This window comes from Sander lucioperca, chromosome 1 (genome assembly GCF_008315115.2).
Source record: "Sander lucioperca isolate FBNREF2018 chromosome 1, SLUC_FBN_1.2, whole genome shotgun sequence".
In the NCBI taxonomy this organism is placed as follows: domain Eukaryota; kingdom Metazoa; phylum Chordata; class Actinopteri; order Perciformes; family Percidae; genus Sander; species Sander lucioperca.
In genome coordinates, this window is record NC_050173.1 from 5,293,675 (window position 1) to 5,319,700 (window position 26,026).

The 26,026-nt window shown below is 42.5% G+C and overlaps 1 protein-coding gene across 1 annotated transcript in view; it reads right to left on the minus strand.

Moving 5' to 3' along the window:
- Window positions 1–25,549, minus strand: part of LOC116051164 (phospholipid-transporting ATPase ABCA1-like) — a 154,072-nt gene extending 128,523 nt beyond the window's left edge. Inside the window, exons 1-20 of the mRNA XM_036006295.1 lie at window positions 25,413–25,549; window positions 23,305–23,407; window positions 21,074–21,167; window positions 19,120–19,261; window positions 18,490–18,617; window positions 16,227–16,348; window positions 15,723–15,926; window positions 14,929–15,018; window positions 12,776–13,019; window positions 12,434–12,573; window positions 6,880–6,996; window positions 6,510–6,704; window positions 5,647–5,852; window positions 4,988–5,164; window positions 4,328–4,550; window positions 3,986–4,207; window positions 3,695–3,899; window positions 2,912–3,025; window positions 1,828–2,041; window positions 637–768 (exon numbers count right to left, since the gene is read on the minus strand). Coding sequence (XP_035862188.1) covers window positions 637–768; window positions 1,828–2,041; window positions 2,912–3,025; window positions 3,695–3,899; window positions 3,986–4,207; window positions 4,328–4,550; window positions 4,988–5,164; window positions 5,647–5,852; window positions 6,510–6,704; window positions 6,880–6,996; window positions 12,434–12,573; window positions 12,776–13,019; window positions 14,929–15,018; window positions 15,723–15,926; window positions 16,227–16,348; window positions 18,490–18,617; window positions 19,120–19,261; window positions 21,074–21,167; window positions 23,305–23,407; window positions 25,413–25,516 — 3,176 coding nt within the window. The 5' untranslated portion in view covers window positions 25,517–25,549. The remainder of the gene's footprint in view (window positions 1–636; window positions 769–1,827; window positions 2,042–2,911; window positions 3,026–3,694; window positions 3,900–3,985; window positions 4,208–4,327; window positions 4,551–4,987; window positions 5,165–5,646; window positions 5,853–6,509; window positions 6,705–6,879; window positions 6,997–12,433; window positions 12,574–12,775; window positions 13,020–14,928; window positions 15,019–15,722; window positions 15,927–16,226; window positions 16,349–18,489; window positions 18,618–19,119; window positions 19,262–21,073; window positions 21,168–23,304; window positions 23,408–25,412) is intronic.
- Between the last annotated feature and the right edge of the window lie 477 nt (window positions 25,550–26,026).

The following is a 26,026-nucleotide window of genomic DNA, read 5'->3' on the forward strand; positions in this document are numbered from 1 at the left end:
TACACTGTGTTCTGCCATTATCTAATGCTAGGATATTTAAATGCTATCCTGTATTCCATGCAGTCGGGCCGCCTGCGCTCCGTAGACAATGTGACGGTGAGACAGTGCCGATTAAATACTAAGAACGCATTTTTATTAAAGATTTGAGTTGGAGGTGATTATGGAACAATTATCACTCAGTACAAGCACAAATAACACTGCTGGATTTAATCTTCATGGTAACGTGGATGATATGGAGTGAAAAAATGTGCGTGAGGCATCAATACTAGAAAACATTACGAGTAATCCTTATTCCCACATTTACTTTCTGCAGTCTGACTTCAGTTCACCACCTCACCATCTGTGTCGCCACTTCCCATTGTCTCCAAATTGTGCGTACGCATGGGTCAGAGTTTGCGTGGAGGACCACACATTCTCCCGTCAAGTTTGTTTTTTTATAAATCACAACCTTTGCGTGGGAAGTGGCATACGCACATTTTCAGCCCCGTTTTGTGCGTACGCCACGTTTATAAATGAGAGCCCTGGTTATTTGGTTGATGTGGTTTTCAAAAGAGAAGTTGCTGTCCAAGATGACTCCCAGGTTGACTTTTTCCGACATACTATACTATGAGATTCTGAGCGGTGCTGGAGACTCACATGCTGAAGAGGACGTTGTGTTGAGGACAGACTCCCAGACTCTGTCTGATGGCGCTCAGCTCCGTCCGGATGTCTCTGCCCAGGATGTAGGCGGTACCAGAGGTCGGAGGGAACAGACCCGTCAGGATGGACCTACAGGGACAACATCATTAGGTTTTTGTTAAAGAAGGAAAATAAAATCCCAATATACTCAACACTCAAGTCACAATATGTCAGGAATCACAATACATGAGAATCACAACACAATTCAATCAGCATGTATCAGGGAAGAATTGGATCAGTCCTGTCTGTCCCTGTCTCAGCCCTAATGTCTGTCCCTGTCCCAACCCTAGTGTCTGTCTTCATAGAAAGCTTACGTATATTTAGGGAGTGAGGAGTTGCAGCGTTTGCCTAGACCGGCGGGGGAGGGTGTGTAGCCACAGTCACGGTGCGCCGCCTCCCTATCTCTGCTTCTCTGCAGCTCTTAGTTATGCTGTTACAGGTTTAGACTGCCGGGGGACTTCCTTTGACACACTAAGCTTCTCTCTTTCCATCTGTGTGCCTCCATGTCCCAGAAATGCTTGTTACTAACTTAGTTCTGGGGAGCTTATTCCCCCGGAGTCCTTATGTTTTTTTTCTTCGTCCAGCATGTTTCCTCGTATTAGGATGGCACCTAAATCATGGTTGCAGCTGTCTCCGTTGTCCTGCTCCAAGCCCTGCTGTGCCCTGTTACACCCTGCTACGCTCTGCTGTGCCCTGTTACACCCTGCTACGCCCTGCTGTGCCCTGTTACACCCTGCTACGCTCTGCTGTGCCCTGCAGTGCCCTGCAACACCATGAACTACTACAACTACTATTTCTAGTCACTGATCCATTATCTTTATTGTGACTGTTATTGCCACTGTTCATCACATCCCCAACCGGCACCGTCAGACACCGCCTACCAAGAGCCTGGGTCTGTCCCAGGTTTCTTCTTAAAAGGGAGTTTTTTCTCACCACTGTAGCACTAAATGCTTGCTCTTGGGGGAATCACTGGAATTGTTGGGTCTTTGTAAATTATAGTTTACAGATAGAGTGTGGTCTAGACCTACTCTATCTGTAAAGTGTCCTCAGATAACTCCTGTTATGATTTGATACTATAAATGAAACTGAATTGAATTGTCTCTGTCCCAGCCCTAGTGTCTGTCTCTGTCCCTGTGACTCGTTACTCACATGGTGGTGGTTTTCCCGGCTCCGTTGTGTCCCAGGAAGCATGTGATCTGTCCCTCGTAGAAGCCGAGGGTCAGTCCGTCCACCGCCAGCTTCTTCCCGTGGCGATAAACCTTCACCAGGTTCTCGATGTAGACGCTGGGCTGCAGGTGAGCCAGCTCCTCCTCGATGTAGACGCTGGGCTGCAGGTGAGCCAGCTCCTCCTCGATGTTCACAGCTGCAAAACACACGCAGGAAGCCGCAGAGTTTCACAATAAAAGTCTTAAAGGTCAGTGCTCACTGTCACAATCGGAAACGTGTTTATTGCCACAATAAGTTACACTTACGTGGAATCTGCCTGGGTGATTGGTGCAGGCAAACATATTAAACACTGATATAATAATAAACAATAAATACAGAAACAAATATTTACAAAATAGGTGTTTTGCATAAGAAAAATAAATAAAAAAAGCCAATGAACGTTACAAATCATACCAGAAATCTTGGTTTGATTATTGACTCCTGAATTTACTAAATCTGTCTTTTACCAGCTGAAAAATATACATCCAATAAAAGGGTTTATCGTCTCAACAAGACACAGAAATAACTTGTTCATCAATCCATTTTCAGTAACTTAGATTATTGTTATGGTGTTTTCACAGGCACAAAAACTAGTTATTCAGGCACCTGCAGAGTCCTTACAAACTCCTGAAGACTGGACAATATTCCACCTTAGACCTCTACACTGGCTGGATTTCATCTGGGTTCTCATTTCATTCACTTTGGGCTGCATACATGAAAGCTGCTTTATAAATAAAGAGATGATGTAATGGGTGTGTGTGTGTGTGTGTGTGTGTGTGTGTGTGTGTGTGTGTGTGTGTGTGTGTGTGTGTGTGTGTGCATGTGTGTGCATGTGTGTGTGTACGTGTGTGTGTGTGTGTGTGTGTGTGCGTCTGCGCATGTGGGTGTGTGTGTGTGTGTGTGTGTGTGTGCGTCTGCGCATGTGGGTGTGTGTGTGTGTGTGTGTGTGTGTGTGTGTGTATGTGTGTGTGTGTGTGTGTGTGTGTGTGTGTGTGTGTGTGTGTGTGTGTGTGTGTGGGTATGTCACCTTCTGGGTTTCCTCTCCGGCTCAGAGGAAAGCTGTTGGACTTTCCCTCTTTCTCTCTGAACCAGTAGGACTTACTGAGGGGGAAGTACCAGGGCCGAGGGATCCCGTACTGACCTGAGACACACAGAAAACTCAGACTGATCATCACAATATCTGTTTAAACATTTAATAAGAGACGGGGCTGAAGCTGGCTGGTTTCACATGTTACAGCTTAGAGGGTAACTTTATTTCTTTCCAACCTGGACCCTATTCTTCCATGTTTCTGTGTCTGAGTGACTGACTGGAACAAAAATCTTTAAATTTGGTTCAATATTGAGTGTTTAGAATCAGTTAGAGTCACTAAAAGTTCTGTTGTTGCTGCTGACAGACTCAGATTATTATTCTAAATGTCTGACAACATTATGAAAGGATCCCTACAGAGATAGACCTTTTAGTTAAAGAGTAAGATCTTTTTAGTTTAACATGAAACATTTAGTTTCTGTCCACTTTGAATGAAGTATGTTTTACGATGATAAAAGTCCTGATTATTTACATGGAGTCTGGTGGGTGACCCTAACTGACGGTGTGTGAGGCACTTAGACACCCAGGGCCCAGGTTGAAAAATCCAGAAGTTACCCTTTACTAAAGGTGAGTGTCTGTCTGTCTGTCTGTCTGTCTGTCTGTCTGTCTGTCTGTCTGTGTGTGTGTGTGTGTGTGTGTGTGTGTGTGTGTGTGTGTGTGTGTGTGTGTGTGTGTGTGTGTGTGTGTGTGTGTGTGTGTGTGTGTGTGTGTGTGTGTGTGTACCTAAGAACACGGCCTCGATGTACCAGGTGAGGACTCCGTAGAGGAAGGAGTCGACGTACATCATGATGATGGCGGTGCGGAGGCTGAAGTCGTCCTCCTCCAGAGGACTGGACACCAGGTTCTTCCACTGGATGCCGACCCCCTGCTGCTCGAACAGGGCAAAGTACTCGCAGCCAAACCCGAACGCCACGGGGGACAGGAAGCTCTGCAGGGGGGTGGACACATGTCTCACTCTGTCCAATAACAACACAGCATCATAACAACAAACGTGAGTGAGTGTGGCGGACTTACGGCGAAGACTTTGGCTCCGAAGCCGAAGTAGTCCTGCCAGGCGACACACATCACATAGGGCAGGTAGAGCGTGAAGTAGATGATCCCTCCGCAGGCGGCCGCCAGGTTGGCGTGGGCGAATGCCGTGCTGAGGAGGAAGCACTGCATGATGGTTACCACGGCAAAGGATCCCAGGAAGAGGAAGACCACACCGGGGTCGCTGTAGGGCAGCAGGTTCCCCACCTGGACCCAAAACACACAGACACAACTTTATTAAAGGATAACTTTCACACTACATAGGGAACTATTTCTGTTTCTAACACCACTACTGATTGATAACAGTGAATATGATTTGGTGGGGACCTTGAGCAGCAGCACCAGCAGCCCGGCGCTGACCAGCAGAGGAATCAGGCTGCTGATGAACCAGCTGACCCACAGGATGCCGTTGTTCAATCCCAGAATCCTCATGGTCTCCTTCAGCCACGCCTCCTTCTCGTACACCACGCTCTTCAGGATGATCGCCACCGAGTACATCCAGGCCAGCGTCATGAAGAGAGGCATGGAGCGGCTCATCACCCGCAGGAAGCTGAGGGGGGGCAACAGGGGGAATACAGGGGGACATATTAAGAAAATAACCACGTTTACATACAGTTTTGCCCTTATTCTGAAAAAAAGCCAATCTTCCTCTGAGCTGTTTCCATGGCTACTGAAAGCAAATATTCTATTTACATACAGCCGTGTAAAACAAGATGTTTACATGTAAACATAGTCAGATAATCCCAACGAGAGGGGTATGTGGAAAGTTTGTAGATTAGCTCAACTATACAACTACAACTATAAAAATATAAATTATGATTTGATTAAAAGAAAATATCAGCAATAGTACATGGTGCATGTTAGAGAAGAAGTATAAACAGGTAGTTAGCTAAAAGTAATGAATAAATGTTAGAAATAAACAGCTAAAATGAATGAATAAATAGTAGAAATAAACAGCTGAAAGTAGTCTGAACAGGTGAAACGTACATGTCGTCTACGTAGCAGGGGTAGGGCATCTGCTGGATGTAGACGCCCGTCTTCTCCTTGGTGCCCGTCATGGCTCTGATGATGCCTTGCTCAATGACGTCCTGCAGGTACGAGAACCCACCCCAGATGTACCTCATGTCCTCAAAGGGGTCGTCCCGGGGACCGGGGTCCCAGTACCTGGGGAGACCACAGAGTGGGTCCCCTTCAAAACACTTAAAGAGACAGTACAACATCTTCTGATGGAGCCAGACTCCATGTAAATAAACAGTATTCTTATCATCGTAAAGACACTTCATTCAAAGTGGACAGAAACTAAATAAAACAAAACAAATCAAAAGCCATCTTGGTTCATCTTTCCACTGTTCCAACAATCACCACTCTGGTTTGGTTGAAATAAACCCTTAATTCACCCATTTACATGTGGAGATATGCTGGCTCTATACACGCTAAAAGTCCTGATTATTTACATGGAGTCTGGTGGAGATATGCTGGCTCTATACACGCTAAAAGTCCTGATTATTTACATGTTGGGTGTCTGGTGGGTTTGGTGATGGAAGGGAAATTACCTTTAACTCTAAACTGTATGTGTATATGTGTGTGTGTGTGTGTGTGTGTGTGTGTGTGTGTGTGTGTGTGTGTGTGTGTGTGTGTATGCTTACGCATCTTTGATCTTATTGGTCCTCTCCACGTTGTCGATGTCCATGCGGATCTTGTAGTTGAGTTTGGTCGGCAGCTCGGTGGCGTTGGGCTCAACGTCCAGGAACACGATCCCCGCCCAGAACTTCCTGTCCTCCAGCAGAACCATGGACCGGTTCACCAGCCGCTCCTCGCTGGAGACAGGCTCCAGTTTATCCAGGTTTACACACTGAGACACACACACACACACACACACACACACACACACACACACACACACACACACACACAGAGAGAGAGAGAGACATAAAAACACAGACATACACACAAACATACACACACACACACACACACACACACACACACACACACACACACACACACACACAGAGAGAGAGAGATAAAAACACAGACATACACACACACACACACACACACACACACACACACACGCCGTGTGTAATTACGACTTAATGACATTTCATAAACAGCTGATGGAGCAGCAGTGTGCCGCTGCTACATGCATACAGCGGATATCCTGCATGTGCACGTGTGGTGTTGCGTGATGTAAATCATGCGGCGCCCGAGTGCATTTGACCGGCATAAAATCGGCATATGTCAGACTGACCGGCCGGTCACCGGTCATGGCCGATGACGTGAAAATCGGCCAATTCTGGTCACCGGGCGGTCAATCGGTGCATCTCTAATTTTATGGCTTTTCTCGGCCTAGAAGCCACCAAATTCTAAAAGAAAATTCACATTTCTACTACATAAGTGACCCAATTTAAAGATGTATTCATGTTTCCAACGGTGAAATATCCCTTTAATACATTCATCCAAACAATAATAGATGGATTCATATCTGCAGCATTAAAGAACGTGTTACCTCCATGAAGCGGGAGATGCTCATGATGGCCTGGTCCGTCTCGTTGAACACCTCCCTCCAGGTGACGGCACCGCCCGGCCTGCGGGGGTCCGGTGCCTGCTTGGACAGGAAGTAGGAGACGTCGGCGACGGTCCAGTCGGTGCCGCTCAGCTGATCTCTGAAGAAGCTGGCGGTGACGTTGTTCTTCAGCAGAGTCTGAACCAAACATTATTATTATCAACCACTGATCTGACATCAGTCAACACAACTAAAAGAGGGTGAACATCCCTGGTAAATGTATATAATTATATAATATAATAAAGAAAGAGGGAACCATGAGGGGGTGAAGGTATATGATTATATAATATAATATAAAAAGAAGAGTGTTTACCCGGAGCAGGTCCATCTGCTCGCTGTTCTCCATGAACTTCCAGACTTTGGGTCTCATCTCCTCCCACATCCCGCCCAGGTCCCTGAACACACTGAGCTCCTGGAAGGTCCGGTTCACCTGAACGCACCACAGACACAGTTACACAGATACGGGGGGTGGGGGGGGGGCACTTTCTGCCAGAATTAATCAGAACAAGAAAATACTTTTTACATCTATAACGTGAGACAGGTGCAGCGGAAAGGGACGAGTTTATAACATGAGACATGTGCAGCAGAGAGGGACCAGTCTATAACATGAGACAGGTGCAGCAGAGAGGGACCAGTCTATAACATGAGACAGGTGCAGCAGAGAGGGACCAGTCTATAACATGAGACAGAAGTTGAATGTAACACACAGGTTCTCCTGACTTGTAGCTTTGTTTTATTGACATTAGCATGTAGCTTTATTGTTTTATTATTGTTTTATTGACGTTAGCATGTAGCTTTACTCCAGTCCTGGAAGAGGTCCAATCAGACAGATTAACTGGAAACACATTTTATGAACCTTTATTTTACCAGGAAATAATCCCATTGAGATCCAGAATCTCAGCAGTATAATAGTTACATATTAAAATATATACAGTAAAGCAAACAACATGAAACAGAAAAAGGTAGTCAACATCATCTCAACATCATCACCAGCAGTGCTCAGTAACAGCACATATGCATTTAGTACTCTACTATAGTCCTTTCTCCTAATTTTAAACTGTCATTGTTGGTAGGTCGTCTAATTTAAGATGATTCAGCAGTTTATACCATTATAACTCTTGTGTTGTCTTCCTGTCGACCTGCAACTTTGTGTTTTTCTGCCGAAATTTCAGTTTGTTGTTGTTTTTCTACACTTTTCTCAACGTTTTTGTTGATTTTATTCAAATTATGTTGTACATTCTTTCCAATTTTTTTGACAATTCTTTGTCACCTTTGGAGATGTTTTTGATAGTTCACTATTTTCTGCGTTTAAAATAAATGTTTTTGTTAATTTTTTTCCCTGCGTTTTTGTAGCATTTTCCAACTTTTTTCAACGTTCTTTTGTCATAGTTCTGATACAGACATTTCAACATTTTGTTGTTCTTTTTCTACAGTTTTGACGTTTTTTGTCGATTTTATTCCAATTTTTTTGTCACTTTTTGGCGTTTTTTTAAAATATGTTTTAATTATTACATTTTATTTATAAATATTGTTTTTTTTCTCACTTTTTCCAATGTTTTGTCACTTTTTGTCACTTTTTTCTGCATTTAAAAAAAAAGGTTTTTGTAAAAAAAAAATCCTGCGTTTTTGTAGCTTTTTCCAACATTTGTCACTTTTGTCAACGTTCTTTGGTCATAGTTCTGATATAGAAAGTTTTTGTAAACAGGTCAGATTTGACCAGAGGACAACAGGAGGGTTAAAGGCACTTTCACCAAGGACAGTTGGGGGAATGTCATACATGATTTGCCCATATGATCTAAGATTACGTTTCCTGGTGGTGACTTTCAGAGTCAGGAGAGAACATAAGTAAGGAGGTAGTTTACACAGTATGACCCTTTGGACCCTGTGTCCATTGAAATGGTCATGACATATTTTTGTCTCTAAACCAATAAATACTCTGTAATTGAATGATGTCAGCAATGCTGGTTACTGATTGGATCCTGATTATCCAATCAAAATCATGATATGACTTTGAGCACATTCTGAGAGAGTGACAGACATCGGACAAGACAAGCATGGCGGAGCGACTGCAGAGAGGGAAGAGTAAGTGCCCATTTTCAATCAAAAATATGAATGTATGTTCATGCTGGCCAAACAAATTAGCTGTCAGTATAATTTTAACTGTTACAAGTGATAATATTTGAAGTTATTTTGAACATATATCATATCATTAACTTATAGGATTTTTTCAAAGTCCTATGTCCATTGCAATGGACATCAGGAGGTGGGCAGGTTTAGCTAACGCTCATGTTTAGTGTCAGTATATAAAGAACCAAAATACCTGTAAGCTTTTCATAGGTAAAGTATGGTGTCACAGTTTATTTTTCATTATTACAAAATTTTAAATATATATTTTTTGTACATAATGTTCTTGTAGAGTATAAAGTCGAAGACTTCCTTGAACGTCTCGTAAATGGAGAGTTATCTGAACTTGACTCCTTGAACTCGGGAAATGAAGAGGATGAAACCAGCAGTGAGATAGGTGGTAAGTTTAGAAATTAAATGAAAATGTTTTTAATTCTTAGTATGTGGTTTTAATCCATTTAATGTCTTATATGTAAGATCTAAATAGAATGCATAATAGTTCAAGAGTAAGAATACATAAAATGAGCTAAAATGTGATTGTTTTGTTATTAGATTCAGAGAGGGACAGTGGAGAGGTTACATGCATGCCAGAAGAACTTGATGTGGCAAATGAGATTGAGATAGAGGAGAAAGACAGTGTAGTGACAGAGGAGGACAGAGGAGGACAGGAGGAGATGACAGTAACCAGGAAGGAAGAAATCAAGTGGCATCACAGGCCGTTCACTACAATCGTGGACACTTCCTTTGAGAATCCTCCAATTCACGGGGATCATCCCATGAGACCCTATGAATACTTCAAACAGTATATACCAGATGAGATCTTCAATTTGATGTCCGCTAAACACATTTCTATGCCATGCAAAGTGGTACACTAAGTTTCAAACCAACAAGTCCAGGAGAGATCAGAACCGTAATTGGTCTCCACCTTGCTATGGGAGTGATGAAAATGCCAAGAGTCTCCATGTACTGGGAAGCTGGGATGGACATTGGTATTTTTCAAAACACAATGCCCCTTGACAGATTCTTCCAGCTCCGGTCACATTTGCATTTGGTCAACAATTTGGAGAAACCAGCTGACAACAATGATGTGTTTTTCAAGGTACGTCCTCTCTATGACGCCATACGCAATAGATGCTTGGAGCTTCCACTAGAGGAGAACCTTTGCATTGATGAACAAATGGTGCCATTTCGCAGAACTCTGTCAAACAGTTCATCAAAGGCAAGCCACACCCATGGGGGGGTGAAAATATACTTCCTGTGTGGGAAAAGTGGCATGACCTACGACTTCCTGTTGCACCAAGGCACTAAAATGGAGCTATCACAAGAGCACAGGAAGCAGCTAGGACTTGAAGCTGGAGTGGTGTACCATTTTAGCCAGCGGATCACCGAGGCCAACCACAAGTTGTATTTTGACAATTATTTCACAACATCTTCTGGAGCTGCTGGCTGAGAGGAAAATTCATGCCGCTGGGACAGCAAGGGTCTCTCGCTTTGCCAGGCCTCCTCTACAGTCTGACAAAGAGATGGCCAAAAAGCCTCAAGGAAGCTGTGATGAAGTTGTAAGCCGTGATGGTAAGGTGGCACTGGTCAAATGGTATGACAACAGACCAGTTGTCATGGCCTCCAACTTCGTGGGTGTTGGCAGAATGAATGAAGTGCAGCGGTGGGACAAAAAGAAGGCCCAATTTTTGATGGTGTGTCCTTCCAGAGGTGGTTAAGCTGTACAATGAAGCAATGGGCGGCATTGACCTGCTTAATCAACTTGTCAGTCTGTACCATATAGAAATTTGGTCAAAAAAGTGGACCCTGAGAATGATAACACATGCTTTTGACATAGCTGTGGTCAACAGTTGGTTGGAGTACAGGCTGGACGCCAAGAGGGCCAATATCCAGACCAAAGACATCCAGGCTCTCCTCCATTTCAAGATGAATGTGGACCAGTGTCTGGTGAGAGTCCATAAAACAGTGGCAGCAAAATGTAGAAGACCCAGTATGTCTCCAGAACCACAGCGTGTCCCCCACAGACCAGCTCACAGACCAGTCCAGGATGTAAGGCCTCTACGTGAAGTTCAGTATGACATGGTTGACCACATGCCAAATTATGATGAAAAAAAAGAGGCTACCAGATGCAAGATGCCATACTGTACAGGAAAGACACACATCTTTTGTGACAAGTGCAACATCCACTTGTGCTTTGAGCCACACCGAAACTGCTTCAAGGCTGCTCATCGAAAATGAGTATACATGAAAACATCCACAAGCGGATGTCTTCTCAAGTTCACGTTCCAGTTCCATTCCAAGTAAGTGTGCTATCAGTTCATTAGCCATAAACAGTATGGTTATGTGTTGGAAGTTCCACGATAGTTTACTGAAGGAAAAAGATTTTTTTTTTCAGGTAATCTTATCTACAATCATACATCTATTGTGTGCATGTGCATGTTCAGATTACATCATTTCTCTTTCTTCTTGCAGGCTCTGGGTTTTCCTGGTGATGACCTCACTGCTGTTCCCTACCAACGCTGAGATACCCCTATCAAGTTCATGTGCATGTTCAGAACTGTACACAGACTCAAAACCATGCAAACATCCAGTTCCAGATGTTTAGGTCATACCTGATTGATTACTATGTGGAAAAACTCAGCCTTATTTTTCTTAAGTTTTTATGACATCTTACGCCCATCTCGTTGTGGCGTCCATTGGAATGGACATGAAAAAATACTATTAAAAACATGAGTTACCAAAAATGTGTTTTCCACTTTTTCCACCCAGTCAAAAAAATTCGGGTCTGAAGGTATACCAGTGCTCCAACCTGCGATTCATGCCTGGATTATCCATAAGGGCACTTGGGCCAGTCCCAGGGGCACCAATCATTCACAACCAGAGAGGGGGCACCACATGACACAAGCAATAACAATATTTTCCGTAAATTGTTATATTATTCACTTGAAATTGCTGAAAGACCATACATTACTCGTTTTATGAACACTAATTTCACAATAATAATAATAATAATAATAATAATAATAATAATAATAATAATAATAATAATAATAATAATTATAATTATAATAATAATAGATTATAAATAAATCAATATTACATGACCACTATAACTCCCCTCACCAATCAGTCAGAGTTTAGTTGGTCCACAAGTACGCACAAATGTATCATTTGGGGGATGGGAGGGGGGGCGGGGTTAACAATAATCAAAAGTGGCCAGTTTAACACCCCAAAACATGTTATCATAATGATGAATGTAAAATATTAACTATTACAAAAAATGATAAGTGTTTGGCTTTCTTGATTCAATGTAATTGGCAAGCAAATAAAACATTTTTTCACCCAAACCCCCCCCACCTCTGGGTGAGACTTGGTTGAGCCCAACCCTTCTCTGTGTTTTTCAAGCACATAGCACGGCCAGCACGGTGCTTTGTGAGTTTGTTCAGTATGCAGAGAAGTGTAAAAGACCGGTCCACAGTCTGCGCTTCTTTTCCTAGAACTCATATTTCTTTAAGAGGACTTTGTGCAATAAATCCATATTCTTAGATATCTTCTAGATGGGATACAGCTAAAGCGACGACAGTTACGTTTAGGCACCAAAACCACTGGATAGGTTTAGGAAAAAATTGTGAGGAACAGACACATGAAAGTAGCCAGATTTTGCATTATTTTGCGTAACTTCTGGCTGTAGCTGTATCCCTTCTAGCCACAACCCCCTGAGGAGACAGGAAGTGATGTAATACCTCGTGGATGACCCTCTGGGTGGCGGGGGTGTGGGGCGTGTACAGGATCTTCCCCAGCAGCAGAGGCTTCAGAGTCTGCCAGATCATCCTGGACATCGGGTTAGAGTCCATGCTCTGGACCAGACTGTTACAGTAGGGAGCTGAGACACACACACACACACACACACACACACACACACACACACACAGAGACACACACACACACACACACACACACACACACACCAACACACAGAGACACACACACACACACACACACACACACACACATGCACACAGAGACACACAAATGGTATAAACAGGTCTGGACCAGAACATCTCTAGTATCAGGTCTGGACTCACTGGAGGAGTTGTCGTAGAGGGCAGCCGGCTCGTCCTCGTTGCTGTTGCCATGGTTACCGAACAGCGCCTTGTAGCTGCTGTCATCGTACCAGTTGAGGGATTTGATCTGCCGGCCCCCCTCCTCTGGGTGTCCGCACACGATCCTGGAGACGGCCTGGTACATGGAGCTGGGAGACGACGTGGCGTTCTGGGTCAGGAAGATGATCTCCTTCCTCAGATCCACCCAGCTGTTCATACCGGCCAGCTGTACACACAGTACACACAGTACTGTTAGATACTAGTACTACTGTTACTACTGTTAGATACTAGTACTACTGTTACTACTGTTAGATACTAGTACCACTGTTACTACTGTTCATACCAGTCAGCTGTACACACAGTACACACAGAACTGTTACATACTAGTACTACTGTTACTACTTTTCATACCGGTCAGCTGTACACACAGTACACACAGAATTGTTACATACTAGTACTACTGTTACTACTGTTAGATACTAGTACTACTGCTGTTCATACTGGTCAGCTGTACACACAGTACACACAGAACTGTTAGATACTAGTACTACTGTTACTACTGTTCATACACAACACACGCAGTACTGTTAGATATTAGTACTACTGCTGTTCATACCGGCCAGCTGCAACCACACAACACACACACACACACACACACACACACACACACACACACACAGTGCTGTTATATACTATTACTACTGTTTAGTTCAGTTCAGTTTATTCTTTGTCTTCAAAGAATCCCCAGTTTATCCCCAGTGTGTCCTCAGTTCATCCCCAGTGTGTCCCCAGTTTATCTCCAGTGTGAGCAGGACTCTGAGTGTTTGTTGTTTGGCGGACTGTGAAGTGAAACCCTGCAGAGCGTCTTTGTTCAGCTGCAGCTCTTCACTTTCATCTGGACACAAAGACTCTGAGACTCTGAGAGACTCTGAGACTCTGAGACTCTGAGAGACTCTGACTGTACGTACCGACTTGATCTTCTAAAGTTACAGGAAGTCATTCATTTTCCATTCATTGCTTCTCTCAGCTGCAAGAAGCGGAAAATCGGTCGGCGTCGTGTTTTGGCCGTTTTGAGTGACCAGAGCGTCAATCAGAAAGTTGAAAGTGGGTCAACTTTATGGTAATGAGCTATGACGCGCTTCAGCGACAAATGACCAGCAACCAATCAGAATATAATTTAGACGTCCTTGTCCTTCGATTCCAATGAAACATACGATGTAAACTTTTGTTCCTACCAAAACATGCTCATCATCGCTGTTACTCGGTTAAAACCCGTTGACGCCGCTCCCCAGGGTTGTTTTGAGAGGGGGGGGGTCATTCTTTCTTTCAGTGTTTTTCCCTTCAGAGGAAATCAGCGTTTCTAAACCTGCGAGGGGAGTCTGAGAGCCAGAGCGAGGCTTACACGTTCCCCCTCTGCACCTCGCTGACAGATGTAATGGGCTCCGAACAACAGCACTCTGAATAACAGTAAGAGGAGCAATATTGGTAATCCTCCCCCCCCACCTATTGACACTTACACGCTGAGGGAGAATGCTGCAATGTCAGAGCGGCCAAAGCGTCAAAAACTTCGACGTACTTTCTGACCAGCGTCCTTGACAGGGCAGCCAGAGCTTCTTTTGAATCTCAAGTCGGTGGCGGTGTGTACGTACAGTGAGACTCTGAGATGCCGGGAGACGCCAAGAGACTCTGAGAGACTCCGAGAGACTCTGAGAGACGCTGAGAGACTCTGAGAGACTCTACCGTCCTGGTGAAGCCAGTCTATCCTGAGAGGAGAGTTTAAACCAGCGGTCGCTGCGTGGACTGTAGAAGTGAAGCCCTAACATCTGGACCTTTTTTTTAAAGTTCTGATCACGCTTTTTTCTATTTGTTCACGTGTTCATTCTTCTGATCAGTTTGGGTTTTATTAGTTATTTGATGCAAAAATGGGCTGAAACATTATGATTGACTAGAGATTGGCAACATTTAAAAATATTTATTTGATATTAATTTTTTTCTTTTAAATCTGACTTTCATAATATTCAAAGTTTTTTAAACTCAAAATATGTTTATTTATTTATTGAAAATTCATGAAATTAGTAAAATCCTTCAAAGTTTTGGAAACCTGATGAAGTTGTTGTTGGGCTGTGGTTTCTTACCTCGACCATCAGCGAACCCAGACTGTCCAGGAGGTTGTTGGTTGCCCTGACAACCAGCTTGACGGCCTCGGGGGCGGACGTCACGTCCCTCTGAGAGACACGGAGACACATTTCAGATTCCAGCTACAGTTCAAAGGATTTAGTAAAACAGGAAGAATATGAACGGATAAATACAATGTGAGATTTTGTGGGTTTCTTAAATACTCTGAAAATGCACAGAGTTTGGTTGGTGTCAGGTATATGTATGTAGAGCAGTAAAAAGTACAAGATGTCCCACTTAAATACATTAAAATTACAGTTTGGTTGGTGACAGATACATGTTAAAAAGGACAAGATGTCCCTCCTAAATACTCTGAAATGTGCACAGAGTTTGGTTGGTGACTGTCAGATAAACAGAAGTGGATCCTCCTTCTTTAACTTTGCTGAAACTATAAACTTTAGGATTTTAAGGATTTCTCTCTCTGTTGCCGTAGAAACGACACAGAGGACAGTTTCAGTTTCACACCGTCAGTCAGCGGCTCGTAGATTTCTGCAGACTAAAGAAATGCTGCTCTCTGGAGACAAACACGTCTCTGGGCTACGAAATCTGAGACACACACACACACACACACACACACACACACACAGAGACACACACACACACACACACACACACACACACAGAGACACGCACACACGCACACACACACAAAAACACACAGACACACACACAGACACACACACACACACACACACACACACACACACACACACACTTCCAAATGTTTAGCTGTAACTTTGAGAGGACTCGGTACCTTGATGGGTTTCAGGAAGTCCAGGTTGTTGAGGAAGATCTCCTCAGCGTGGTCCAGCCAGCTGGCCGGCTCCTCACAGATCACTTTCTCTACCTGCCAGGATGCCCAAGGGTCCGAGATCGTCACAAAGTCCTTCACGGCATGCTTGCTGCCCTTCCTGGGACACATGTCCCTCAGGTGGACGCCGAACCCCTTCAGGAGCACCTGGGACGGACGGAGAGAGACCAGGTCAAAGGTCACGTTCAGTATCATCCATCTGCTGTTAACTCTTGTTCTTCATTCTGTCTTCCAGTTCCTCTTCTCTCATGTCTCAGTCAGAGTGTTTACAGTTCATTATATTTGGGTTCAGGCAATTCTCTGGTTTCTCAACCTTATAGGACAGAAATCTATACATCTGCCTGTTATTAAATAGAAATGTATAATATGATGAATAAATGAAACCCAATTAACCAAACTGATCGTGTTCAGACTGAGCGTGTTCAGACAGACAGACGGCGTGCTGACCTTCTCCAGGTTGACATTGGCGTCCATGATCAGCGGGACGTCGTTTTCATAGAGTAGTTTAGTGTTTTTCAGGAACGTGGACAGAGTCTCACCGTCCCGCAGGAAGTCCTTCAACTTGAATCCTGAAGAACAGAAAGAAGATTAAAGTTTATCTTTAGAGAAAACAAACATCTGAGAAAGCTCAGAGAAATCTTTATCACCTCAGAATATTATCGCCGTTCTGCTACAAAAATAACCGTTTAAAATACATATTAACATGCTAATTAATGGCAAAAACAAAAACACCCTCTGTGTGTGTGTGTGTGTGTGTGTGTGTGTGTGTGTGTGTGTGTGTGTGTGTGTGTGTGTGTGTGTGTGTGTGTGTGTGTGTGTGCGTGTGTGCATCAAGGTTATAATAAATAAACATTGTTGTTAACTGAAATAAAAATAAAAACGAGGCATTACAAAGAAACGATAACTAAAGCTATAAACTAAAACTGTAATGTCTGTTTGCAAAACTAACTAAAATAAAATTATGGAGTAAATGTCCTTAGTCTTCATCTTTGTCAATGTCTTTCACAGGAAGAAAGCAGCAGAGTCCTATTTGATTATGACTGTGTCAGATAAAAGCAAGTGCCTCGCAGTGGAAGGTGGTAAAATACAGTATGTGGACAATTAATTAAAGGGAAAAAATCCCACAAATTTGAAAGTAGCCTACATTTGAGAAGCGCCCATAAGGAGACGAACCTAGCTTACCTTAACAAGGTAAAGGAGAACGCAAAGCCCCCTTTCCCCGAAACAGAAGCTATAACCCCGGTACAGGGCATTGATGTATGGGTAACGTAAGGGCCAGACAGCATGACGGAGACAACCATAGGACAGAGAAGACTACAGGAGGGCTTTCACCAGAGACCTGATAGCTGCTGGTAAATACGCAGGAACATCAAGCAGGAGGAAGCGTGGGTTAATCTGTTTAATCTGTTTATCAAACCACATCAGCTTCCAGCTGACATGGTGCAGTATCTTGCCAGCTGTCTGGATCTCAGTGTACTTGAAGTGTCCAAAATATTCACTGTTAATAAATGTTGATGTCAAGTACAACATAGATATGTAGTATTGTATTGGTATTCAACTGCAATGATTTGCCATAGAGCTGCAGCACATGCATCTAATGCTGGGCAGTCTAAGTCATTGAGTAGCCTAGTTCATTTTGAGATGGTTCATCTGAATGTGTTGACCCTCTAGAGTTTATTTTTATTTTTATTGTTCATGTTCTTTTTTCAGATTGAGCTCCCTGACACTGTGGGTCAAAAATGGGTTGAATACATGCTGTTGATGTATGTCTTCTGTAGTCTGTTGGCTATTTAGGTTTTTTCCTGGAAGACGTCACTTACACATTTTGCACATACTGCTGCATCTTGTGTAGACTGTTTACATATTTGTGCTCATCCTCAAATGTACATTTTATGTATTGGTGTTATTGTTGAATACATTGTGAATACAAATTTCTAAAACTGTGTGATGTTTTTGTTGAGTTATTATTACACAATACTTTTTCTGACCTTTCTTAATCCCCCGACAAATAACCCATTTTACAAAAAAAGACTAAAACTAATAAAAACTAAACTCAAACTAAGCCTTTTCAAAAAATTAAAAATAAACTAAACTAGCAAACCCGCTTTGAAAACTAATTAAAACTAAACTGAATTTGAAAACAAAAAGTCAAAACAAAATAAAAATAAAAACTAATGAAAAATGCAAAACTATAATAATCTTGGTGTGTGTGTGTCTGTGTCTGTGTGTGTGTTTGTGTCTGTGTCTGTGTGTGTGTGTGTGTGTGTGTGTGTGTGTGTGTGTGTGTGTGTCTGTGTGTGTGTGTGTGTGTGTGTGTGTGTGTGTGTGTGTGTGTGTGTGTCATTTTTGACTCTTTTTATCTTCATCCGTTCTGCGTTCTGACCGGTTCATAAACAACCAAAGAGTCTAAAGAAGGCCAATTTTGGAACAATATTATCGTAATCTTAGGGTAAGGTTATAATAGAGATAAGTAACCTGAGCTATGACTTATGACTACGTCCTGGGACCCTTCTGAAGTGATTGGTAACCATGGGAACTAAACGATACACTATACTGATGCCCAACCAGCTAAAATGACATCAAAGACAGCTGTAATGGCACATCTTTTCCGCGTGCATGCCGCCATGTTCATGAACCAGAACTTCGACAATAAATCAGTAAGTTGCAACTCGAAAAAGTTTTTCAAGGTTGGCAGGTCTGTGTTTGGTACCTTTTCGGCTCTCCTGCAGAACCTTGAGAGCCTGAACGAGTTCCTGAAATCCTTCCAGGCTTTTATCGTTCTGAATGTACAGAAGAATCTTCTTGGCGTCCGAAAACATTCGAGATATTCTGGAAAAACTACAGAATTAACAGTTTAGTTAAATATATTTATATAAACAGTATATATATACTGTATATATGACAAAAAGCTTGAAAAAAGTGACAGAAAAACTCAATAAAAAGAAACAAAATACAACCCCCCCCCGGCAAAACGCCAAAAATAGAAGTGTCAAATTTTGATAGTTCAAAAAATGGGAAAAAAACCCTGAAAAAGACAAAAACATAATGGAGTTTTCAAAATATAATAATACTTTTTTAAATAAGTTTCTAGAATGATTCTCACATGGAGTTTTCAGAATAAAAGTCCCTGAACATGAAATCGTAAGCTTGATATTTAAAAATCGACAAAAGTGACAAACCATGAAAAATTTCTACAAGACCCTCGAAAAAAAAGACTAAAACCTCATTTAGTTTCAGAATAAAAGTCTCTGAAATGAGTCTCACATGGAGTTTCAGAATAAAAGTTTTTGAAATGAGTCTCACATGGAGTTTCAGAATAAAAGTCTGTAAAGCGTCTCACATGGAGCCGTTGAAGTTCCCGACGACGCCCGGAGACTCGCCCGGCGTCGGGCTCCTGAAGCACGGGTTGTCAGCGTTACAGAGGATTCCCTGTAGCCATGGCAACGTGCCGGCCGACGGCATCGCCTTGTTGGGAAAATGACCTGCAGACAGACAAAAATCATAACAGACGTTATATCAGGACACTTTACAGATAGAGTAATCAACAACATGACAAAAACATACTCCCGTACAGGTTATATTGGTAAACAACTACAGCTAATCCACTCCAGAGGCCTGTACTTCGAAGCAAGATTTGGCGTTAACGAGCTAACTTCAGGTTCAACCGAGGGTCTTCTGTATCACGAAGGTGGATCACTTGTTACCGCGTTCAGTCACCGTGGTAACTTATGCTGAACGCCTAACCTGGTCCGGAGCTCAGTGGGCGGAGAGAGAGAGAGGGAGAGAGAGAGAGAGAGGGAGAAAGGGTTGCGCACATAAAAGTTAAAACATTTAGAGACCGACAACCCCGTTAACATTCCCTGATGTGTATATTTATGAAATACATGGCTATTTTTTGCCAGCTTTCCTCCTGTTTTAGGAAGCAGCGACTGTATTGCTTTTTGCCTGTAAAACCGTGTCTGTGTTCTTCATATTTATGTAGAATTATAATTTGCTCTTCTTACGTAAAATATGCGTCTCTGGTAGATGTTTGTGATTGGTCGTGCTGTGCAAACACCGCTTCTTTTATGTGAATGCGCGCGCCGCTGGATTGGGAAACCCTGGGTTGATTGAACTAGTTGTTAACCACCGTCGTGACACAGGTTATGGAGGACCGCGGTTGTTAGGGTTAGTGAAGCCGTTTAACTGAAAGAAATCCAGGGCATGTTGATCCGGATTTGTAGTACAGGCCTCAGCCTCCATGTAAATAATCAGGATTTTTGTCATCGTAAAACACACTTCATTCAAAGTGAGCAGAAATTAAATAAAACTATTAAAAGCCGTCTTGGTTCATCTTTCCACTGTTCCAACAATCACCACTCTGGTTTGGTTGAAATAAACCATTAATTCACCCATTTACATGTGGAAATATGCTGGCTCTATACACGCTAAAAGTCCTGATTATTTACATGGAGTCTGGTGGAAATATGCTGGCTCTATACACTCTCTGTGATTCAACTCAAAACCAGATGTTTAAGATGCATCGTGTAAATCCAGATGTTTAAGATGCATTGTATAAAACAAGTCCCTGTATCTCCCTGAAACATCTCTCGTTATGTAACCGTCTTATGTTACGTGTTGTTAGATATTTTGACTAGAAATTAGACAAATATAGTTGGTAAGATTTAGTTTTTTTGCAATGTATCAGAGTTGGAAGAATTACTTTAGTTCATTATAATAAAACCATAATATTAAACATATCACAGTGTAAACTCAGACTGTAACAGGCTGCAAAGCCTGGTACTTACTACGACTTAAAACTACATTTACAGCGGCCCGGCTCGGTTGGAAACTGAGACAAAGTCATTGTTTTCAATCCCCAGTTTCTCTAATCATGGCGCTACAGCCCTGTTTCAAGTCTTTATGCTAAGCTAAGCTAGCTAAACCTTTCAGGTTTTCGAGTTATGTAACTGTGTCTGACCTGATTGATCCTGAACGCAGCTCTGTGACCTTCAACACATTAATAAACAGCCATAAACTCAGACCTTCCCACCATCAATAACCATTAATACCCAAAGATAATCGGCTACTAATAGCTGATATTCTTAAAGAGACAGTACACTCCCGTTAGAGAGCAGACTTAAAGAGACAGTACGCTCCTGGTAACCCTCAGAGAGAGACTTAAAGAGACAGTACGCTCCCGTTAACCCTCAGAGAGAGACTTAAAGAGACAGTATGCTCCTGTTAACCCTCAGAGAGCAGACATGATGCCGTTAAATCCATCGTTAATAAAAACCAGAAGTTTTTAAACTCACATTCGTGCTGTTCGTACGGAGGGTAGTTGAGGCGAACCATGATGAGGATGAAGAAGATCAGGAGCGGCCAGATGATCTCTACCAGGAGCTGAAGCTGAGAGACAGGAAGTGACATCACAGACATCAGTAACACAGAGACGCATGCACGCACGCACGCACGCAATATTCACATTTAACAAGCTGATATCACACAAGTTTGATGTTTTTAACATAAAAAATGACTCAAACTGATTAATAGATTATCTCAACAGAGAAAAAAAATAATATGTAAATAGAAATGTTTTCATTTTAACAGTCTGACTGAATCCATGTTGTTGGGTGAAGAATGACCCGCTGTCAACTACTTTATAAAAAAGATAGATGACATACGCTCTTCATTCTCCACCACACTTCCTAAAATCATCTTTCCATCCATCACATCCAGTACTTTTCCTCTTTCACCCCTCTATCTCCAAATCAAATTCTTACTTTGATTACCTCCGACCGCCCAACCACCTGCCCCCTGAATCCTATCCCTTCTCACCTTCTCCAGTCTATTTCTCCCGACCTTCCTTTCCTCACCCATCTCATTAACATCTCCTTGTCAACTGGCTGTTTCCCCAACGCCCTCAAAGAGGCAAGAATAACCCCACTACTCAAAAAACCAACACCTGACTCGTCTGAGGTAAATAACTACAGACCCGTCTCCCTTCTTCCATTTCTATCCAAAACTCTTGAGTGTGCCATTTATAATCAACTCTCTACCTATCTCCACCAGAACAACCTTCTTGATCCCCACCAGTCTGGCTTCAAGGCTGGCCACTCAACAGAAACTGCCCTCCTTGCTGTCACTGAGCAGCTTCACATCGCTAGAGCAACCTCTCTCTCCTCCATCATCATCCTTCTGGATCTTTCTGCTGCCTTTGACACAGTGAACCACCAGATCCTCATTTTGACACTCCAGGATCTGGGCGTCTCAGGCTCTACACTCTCATTACTCACATCTTACCTGACAGATTGAACCTACCGGATAACTTGGAGAGGATCTTCCTCAGAACCGTTCCCACTCAAAACTGGGGTTCCTCAGGGATCAGTCCTGGGTCCCCTCCTCTTCTCTCTGTACACCAACTCTCTCGGGTCTTTCATTCACTCGCACGGCTTTTCTTACCACAGCTACGCAGATGACATCTAACTAATTCTCTCCTTTCCAGAGTCTGAAACTGAAGTAGCAGCACGTATCTCGGCCTGTCTGACTGACATCTCTTCTTGGATGTCCACACACCATCTGAAACTCAACCTTGACAAGACTGAGCTCCTTTTCCTTCCAGGGAAGGGCTCTCCTACCCAGGACCTGACCATAACAATTGACAACTCTATAGTAGTCTCCACCCAGAGTGCTAGAAACCTGGGTGTAACACTTGACGACCAACTCTCCTTCACAGCCAACATCGCTGCAACTACCCGATCGTGTAGATACATGCTGCATAACATCAAAAGGATACGTCCCCTTCTAATGCAGAAGGCGGCTCAGGTTCTGGTTCAGGCTCTAGCCATCTCACGTCTAGACTACTGCAACTCCCTCCTGATTGGCCTGCCTGAATGTGCCATCCGACCCCTGCAGCTCATTCAGAATGCAGCAGCTCGACTTGTCTTCAACCTCCCCAAGTTCTCTCACACTACACCGCTCCTCCGCTCTCTTCACTGGTTACCAGTTGCTGCCCGCATCCACTTCAAAACACTAGTACTTGCACGCAGGGCCACGAACTGATCAGCCCCAGCATACATCCAGGACATGGTCAAACCATATACCCTAACCCCCCCACTCCGCTCTGCATCAGCCAACCTGCTTGCTGCCCCCTCACAGCGAGGGACAACTAATCACTCAACGAAATCCAGACTGTTTGCTGTCCTGGCTCTCAAATGGTGGAACAAGCTCCCTATTGACATCAGGATGGCCGAAAGCCTACATATCTTCCACTGAAACTAAAAACACATCTCTTCCAACTACACTTCGGATAAACATTAAGGAAAAGAGGGAGAAAAAAAACCTGTATATTTCTTGAAGCTGCACTTTCACATGTCTCTTTGTAGTTTTGCTTAATTAAGGCTAATGTACTTGTACTTACTACTTGTTGTCTGGAGTTTGCACCTTCAGGGTTGAAAGCACTTAATTGGAAGTCGCTTTGGATAAAAGCGTCAGCTAAATGACATGTAATGTAATGTCATTAATAATGTAGTTGAGAAGAACTGACCATCCGTCGTCGTCTGTAGGTGAAGTTCTTCCACAGCAACAGACCCAGCTGGGTGGAGACGGACATGTCTGCAGCCCTCGCTCTGCTTAAAGACTCGCTCGCTCTGCAGAGAAATATCAGACATCATGAGCCATCATGAGCCATCACACAGCTCATAATACACACACACACACACACACACACACACACACACACACACACACACACACACACACACACACACACACACAGACACACACACACACACACACACACACACACACACAGACAAAGAGAAACACACACACACACACACACACACACACACACACCAGACTACATGTAAATAACCTCTGAGTGTCAGATTAATAAAATAAGTCTTTATTGTCTCCTATAGGAGAAATTGGTCTTGGGCATTCGAGAGAAACAAATGGCGACACATCGCACATAAACACACAATAAACATACAGTTGACCTACATAGAACATAATCATATATTATCTCATTCAATAGTCAATGAACATCTAATAACCACACACAATATGCCCCCCCATACCTTTCCTCACAATCACAGAAGAACAGAAGAGAACCCACAACACATCCTCCCCCTCGTATTGCACTTAATTTTGAAAGATGATAAAGATTGCACATTTCCCGTTAACTCATCCTGTGCATGGTCAATAACTTCTGTACTGCACAATGCCCAACTGCATAATACCATATCAATATAACATATATATATATATATATATATATATATATCTGCCAGGGCAGTCTGGCTCTGTAACATCAGGGCCAGACTCTGGTTAGAGTTCAGGAGACATTGCTGCTTCTAAACAGCGTTGGTGTTTTAATATTGTTTGTTCTGTTGTTGATGAAGAGTTGGTTTCTGCACAAGTTTTTACCAGGTGATATTATTTTTAAACACATACTGATATTTTAATGCATTAACACTTTTATTTCATTGTTTAATTGTACAAATTATAAATATGTAAATAAAGTGTTTTTCTAAAATCAAAAACTCTCTCTCTCTCTCCCTCTCTCAATTTTTCAATTGAATTCAAATGGGCTTTATTAGTATTTAAGTTTTGATCACAATGTTGCCAAAGCATCGTCTATTTGTTTGGCATATAAATATGCAGTTATTGATGTCCCAACTGATCTGTGAACCTGGTTTACTGGATCAACATCCTCCTGTGGAGCCCCTGCAGGGTTGAGGGGGGAACCCCTACATTTGGTTCATGTTCACACGTTAACAGGTACTGATAAATGGGTCAAGGCAAAAACTAATCTGATTTAAAGAGTCATAACCACCAGAACAAATGTGTAAATGTATAATTCTATGACTTTCTGACACATCTACAGATCTGTGAGGGCTAAAGTGACAAAAATGAACTGATGAAAATGGAATCATGGAAATGCATCTGAATTCAAACATGGAGTAATACATGATTTGATTCATTTCATTTGAAAGAGTGTTGCTCTGAGTGATCCATGTTCCCATTGATCCCAGTGACCCATTGATTTACAGGTTTTTTCGATTGCTAAACTGACCCTGGTCAGTCGTGAAGCCACAGGTGCAAAACTCTAACTACAGTCTGCACTACCAACAGTCACCTGAACTAAACAGTTCACATCTCCTGCTAAACTCATTCACAGAAACACAACTCTTCACACACATCTCAGAACAGGCTCAGGGCAGCCAAACACTCAGAACAATCCTCACTGAGATAACACACACTGACACACACACACATTGAGATAACACACACTGAGACACACACACACTGACACACACACACACACTGAGACACACACACATTGAGATAACACACACTGTCCAGAACACACTGAGAGTAAAAACACTAGCATCAAACACCAATACACAAATTACAAACTTTTCATCTTTACAGTTTGAATAATTTAAGTGACTTCACACTACTCAATAGTTTCTTTAAAGAAAAGATATTGATTTTATATTATACCAATTTTTACTTAAGGTAAACAAGAAGGAATGAAAATCAGCAGTTCTGCTTCAATATAGTATTTTGTCTCTAGTAATTTATGGAATTACTGGTAAAATACTAAAGGTACATAACAGTAACAGAGAATAGTGTGACTGATCCTACCTCTCTCCAGCATCAAGTGGCAACTTTTCTTCTTCATCACACTGGATGTCTTCATCATCTCTAACTACAGATGAATGTGGTGTTTCCTTTTCTTTCACCTCCATTACTTTCTGAAAAACAGGAAGAACACAGTTTTACTATAGTAAAGGTAGCGTTTTTCTTTTCTTTTTTATAGCTGTGTATGTAACCTCAGACATCTTACCTGGACATGTTGGTATCTTTGCTCTGTTGTCTGTTATTCTCAAACGGTACAGTGTATTATTGTTTCATTCTTATTTGGTGTTTGTATATAAAAAAAAGTCTTTCTGAGCTTTCTCTATATAAATACCATATATGTTCACTAACTAGTATAAATCAAGAGACCTGCTCAGGCTTTCAGACTGAAATCTATTCTGTTTTGAATGTGTGGTTAACAGTTCTGACAGCAGTGTGTTAGCATCTGAACAAAATGCTGTAGATCTACAGTGTTGTGCACGTTGTGGTTAAAGCCATGGGATAAGTGTGTAGAGTTTTGAAAACTGTGTTCAAGCAATGAAAACAAACTAGAGTCTGGTCCACATGAACTGCTGCTGTGTAGACTGTAGTTAGAGTCTGGTCCACATGAACTGCTGCTG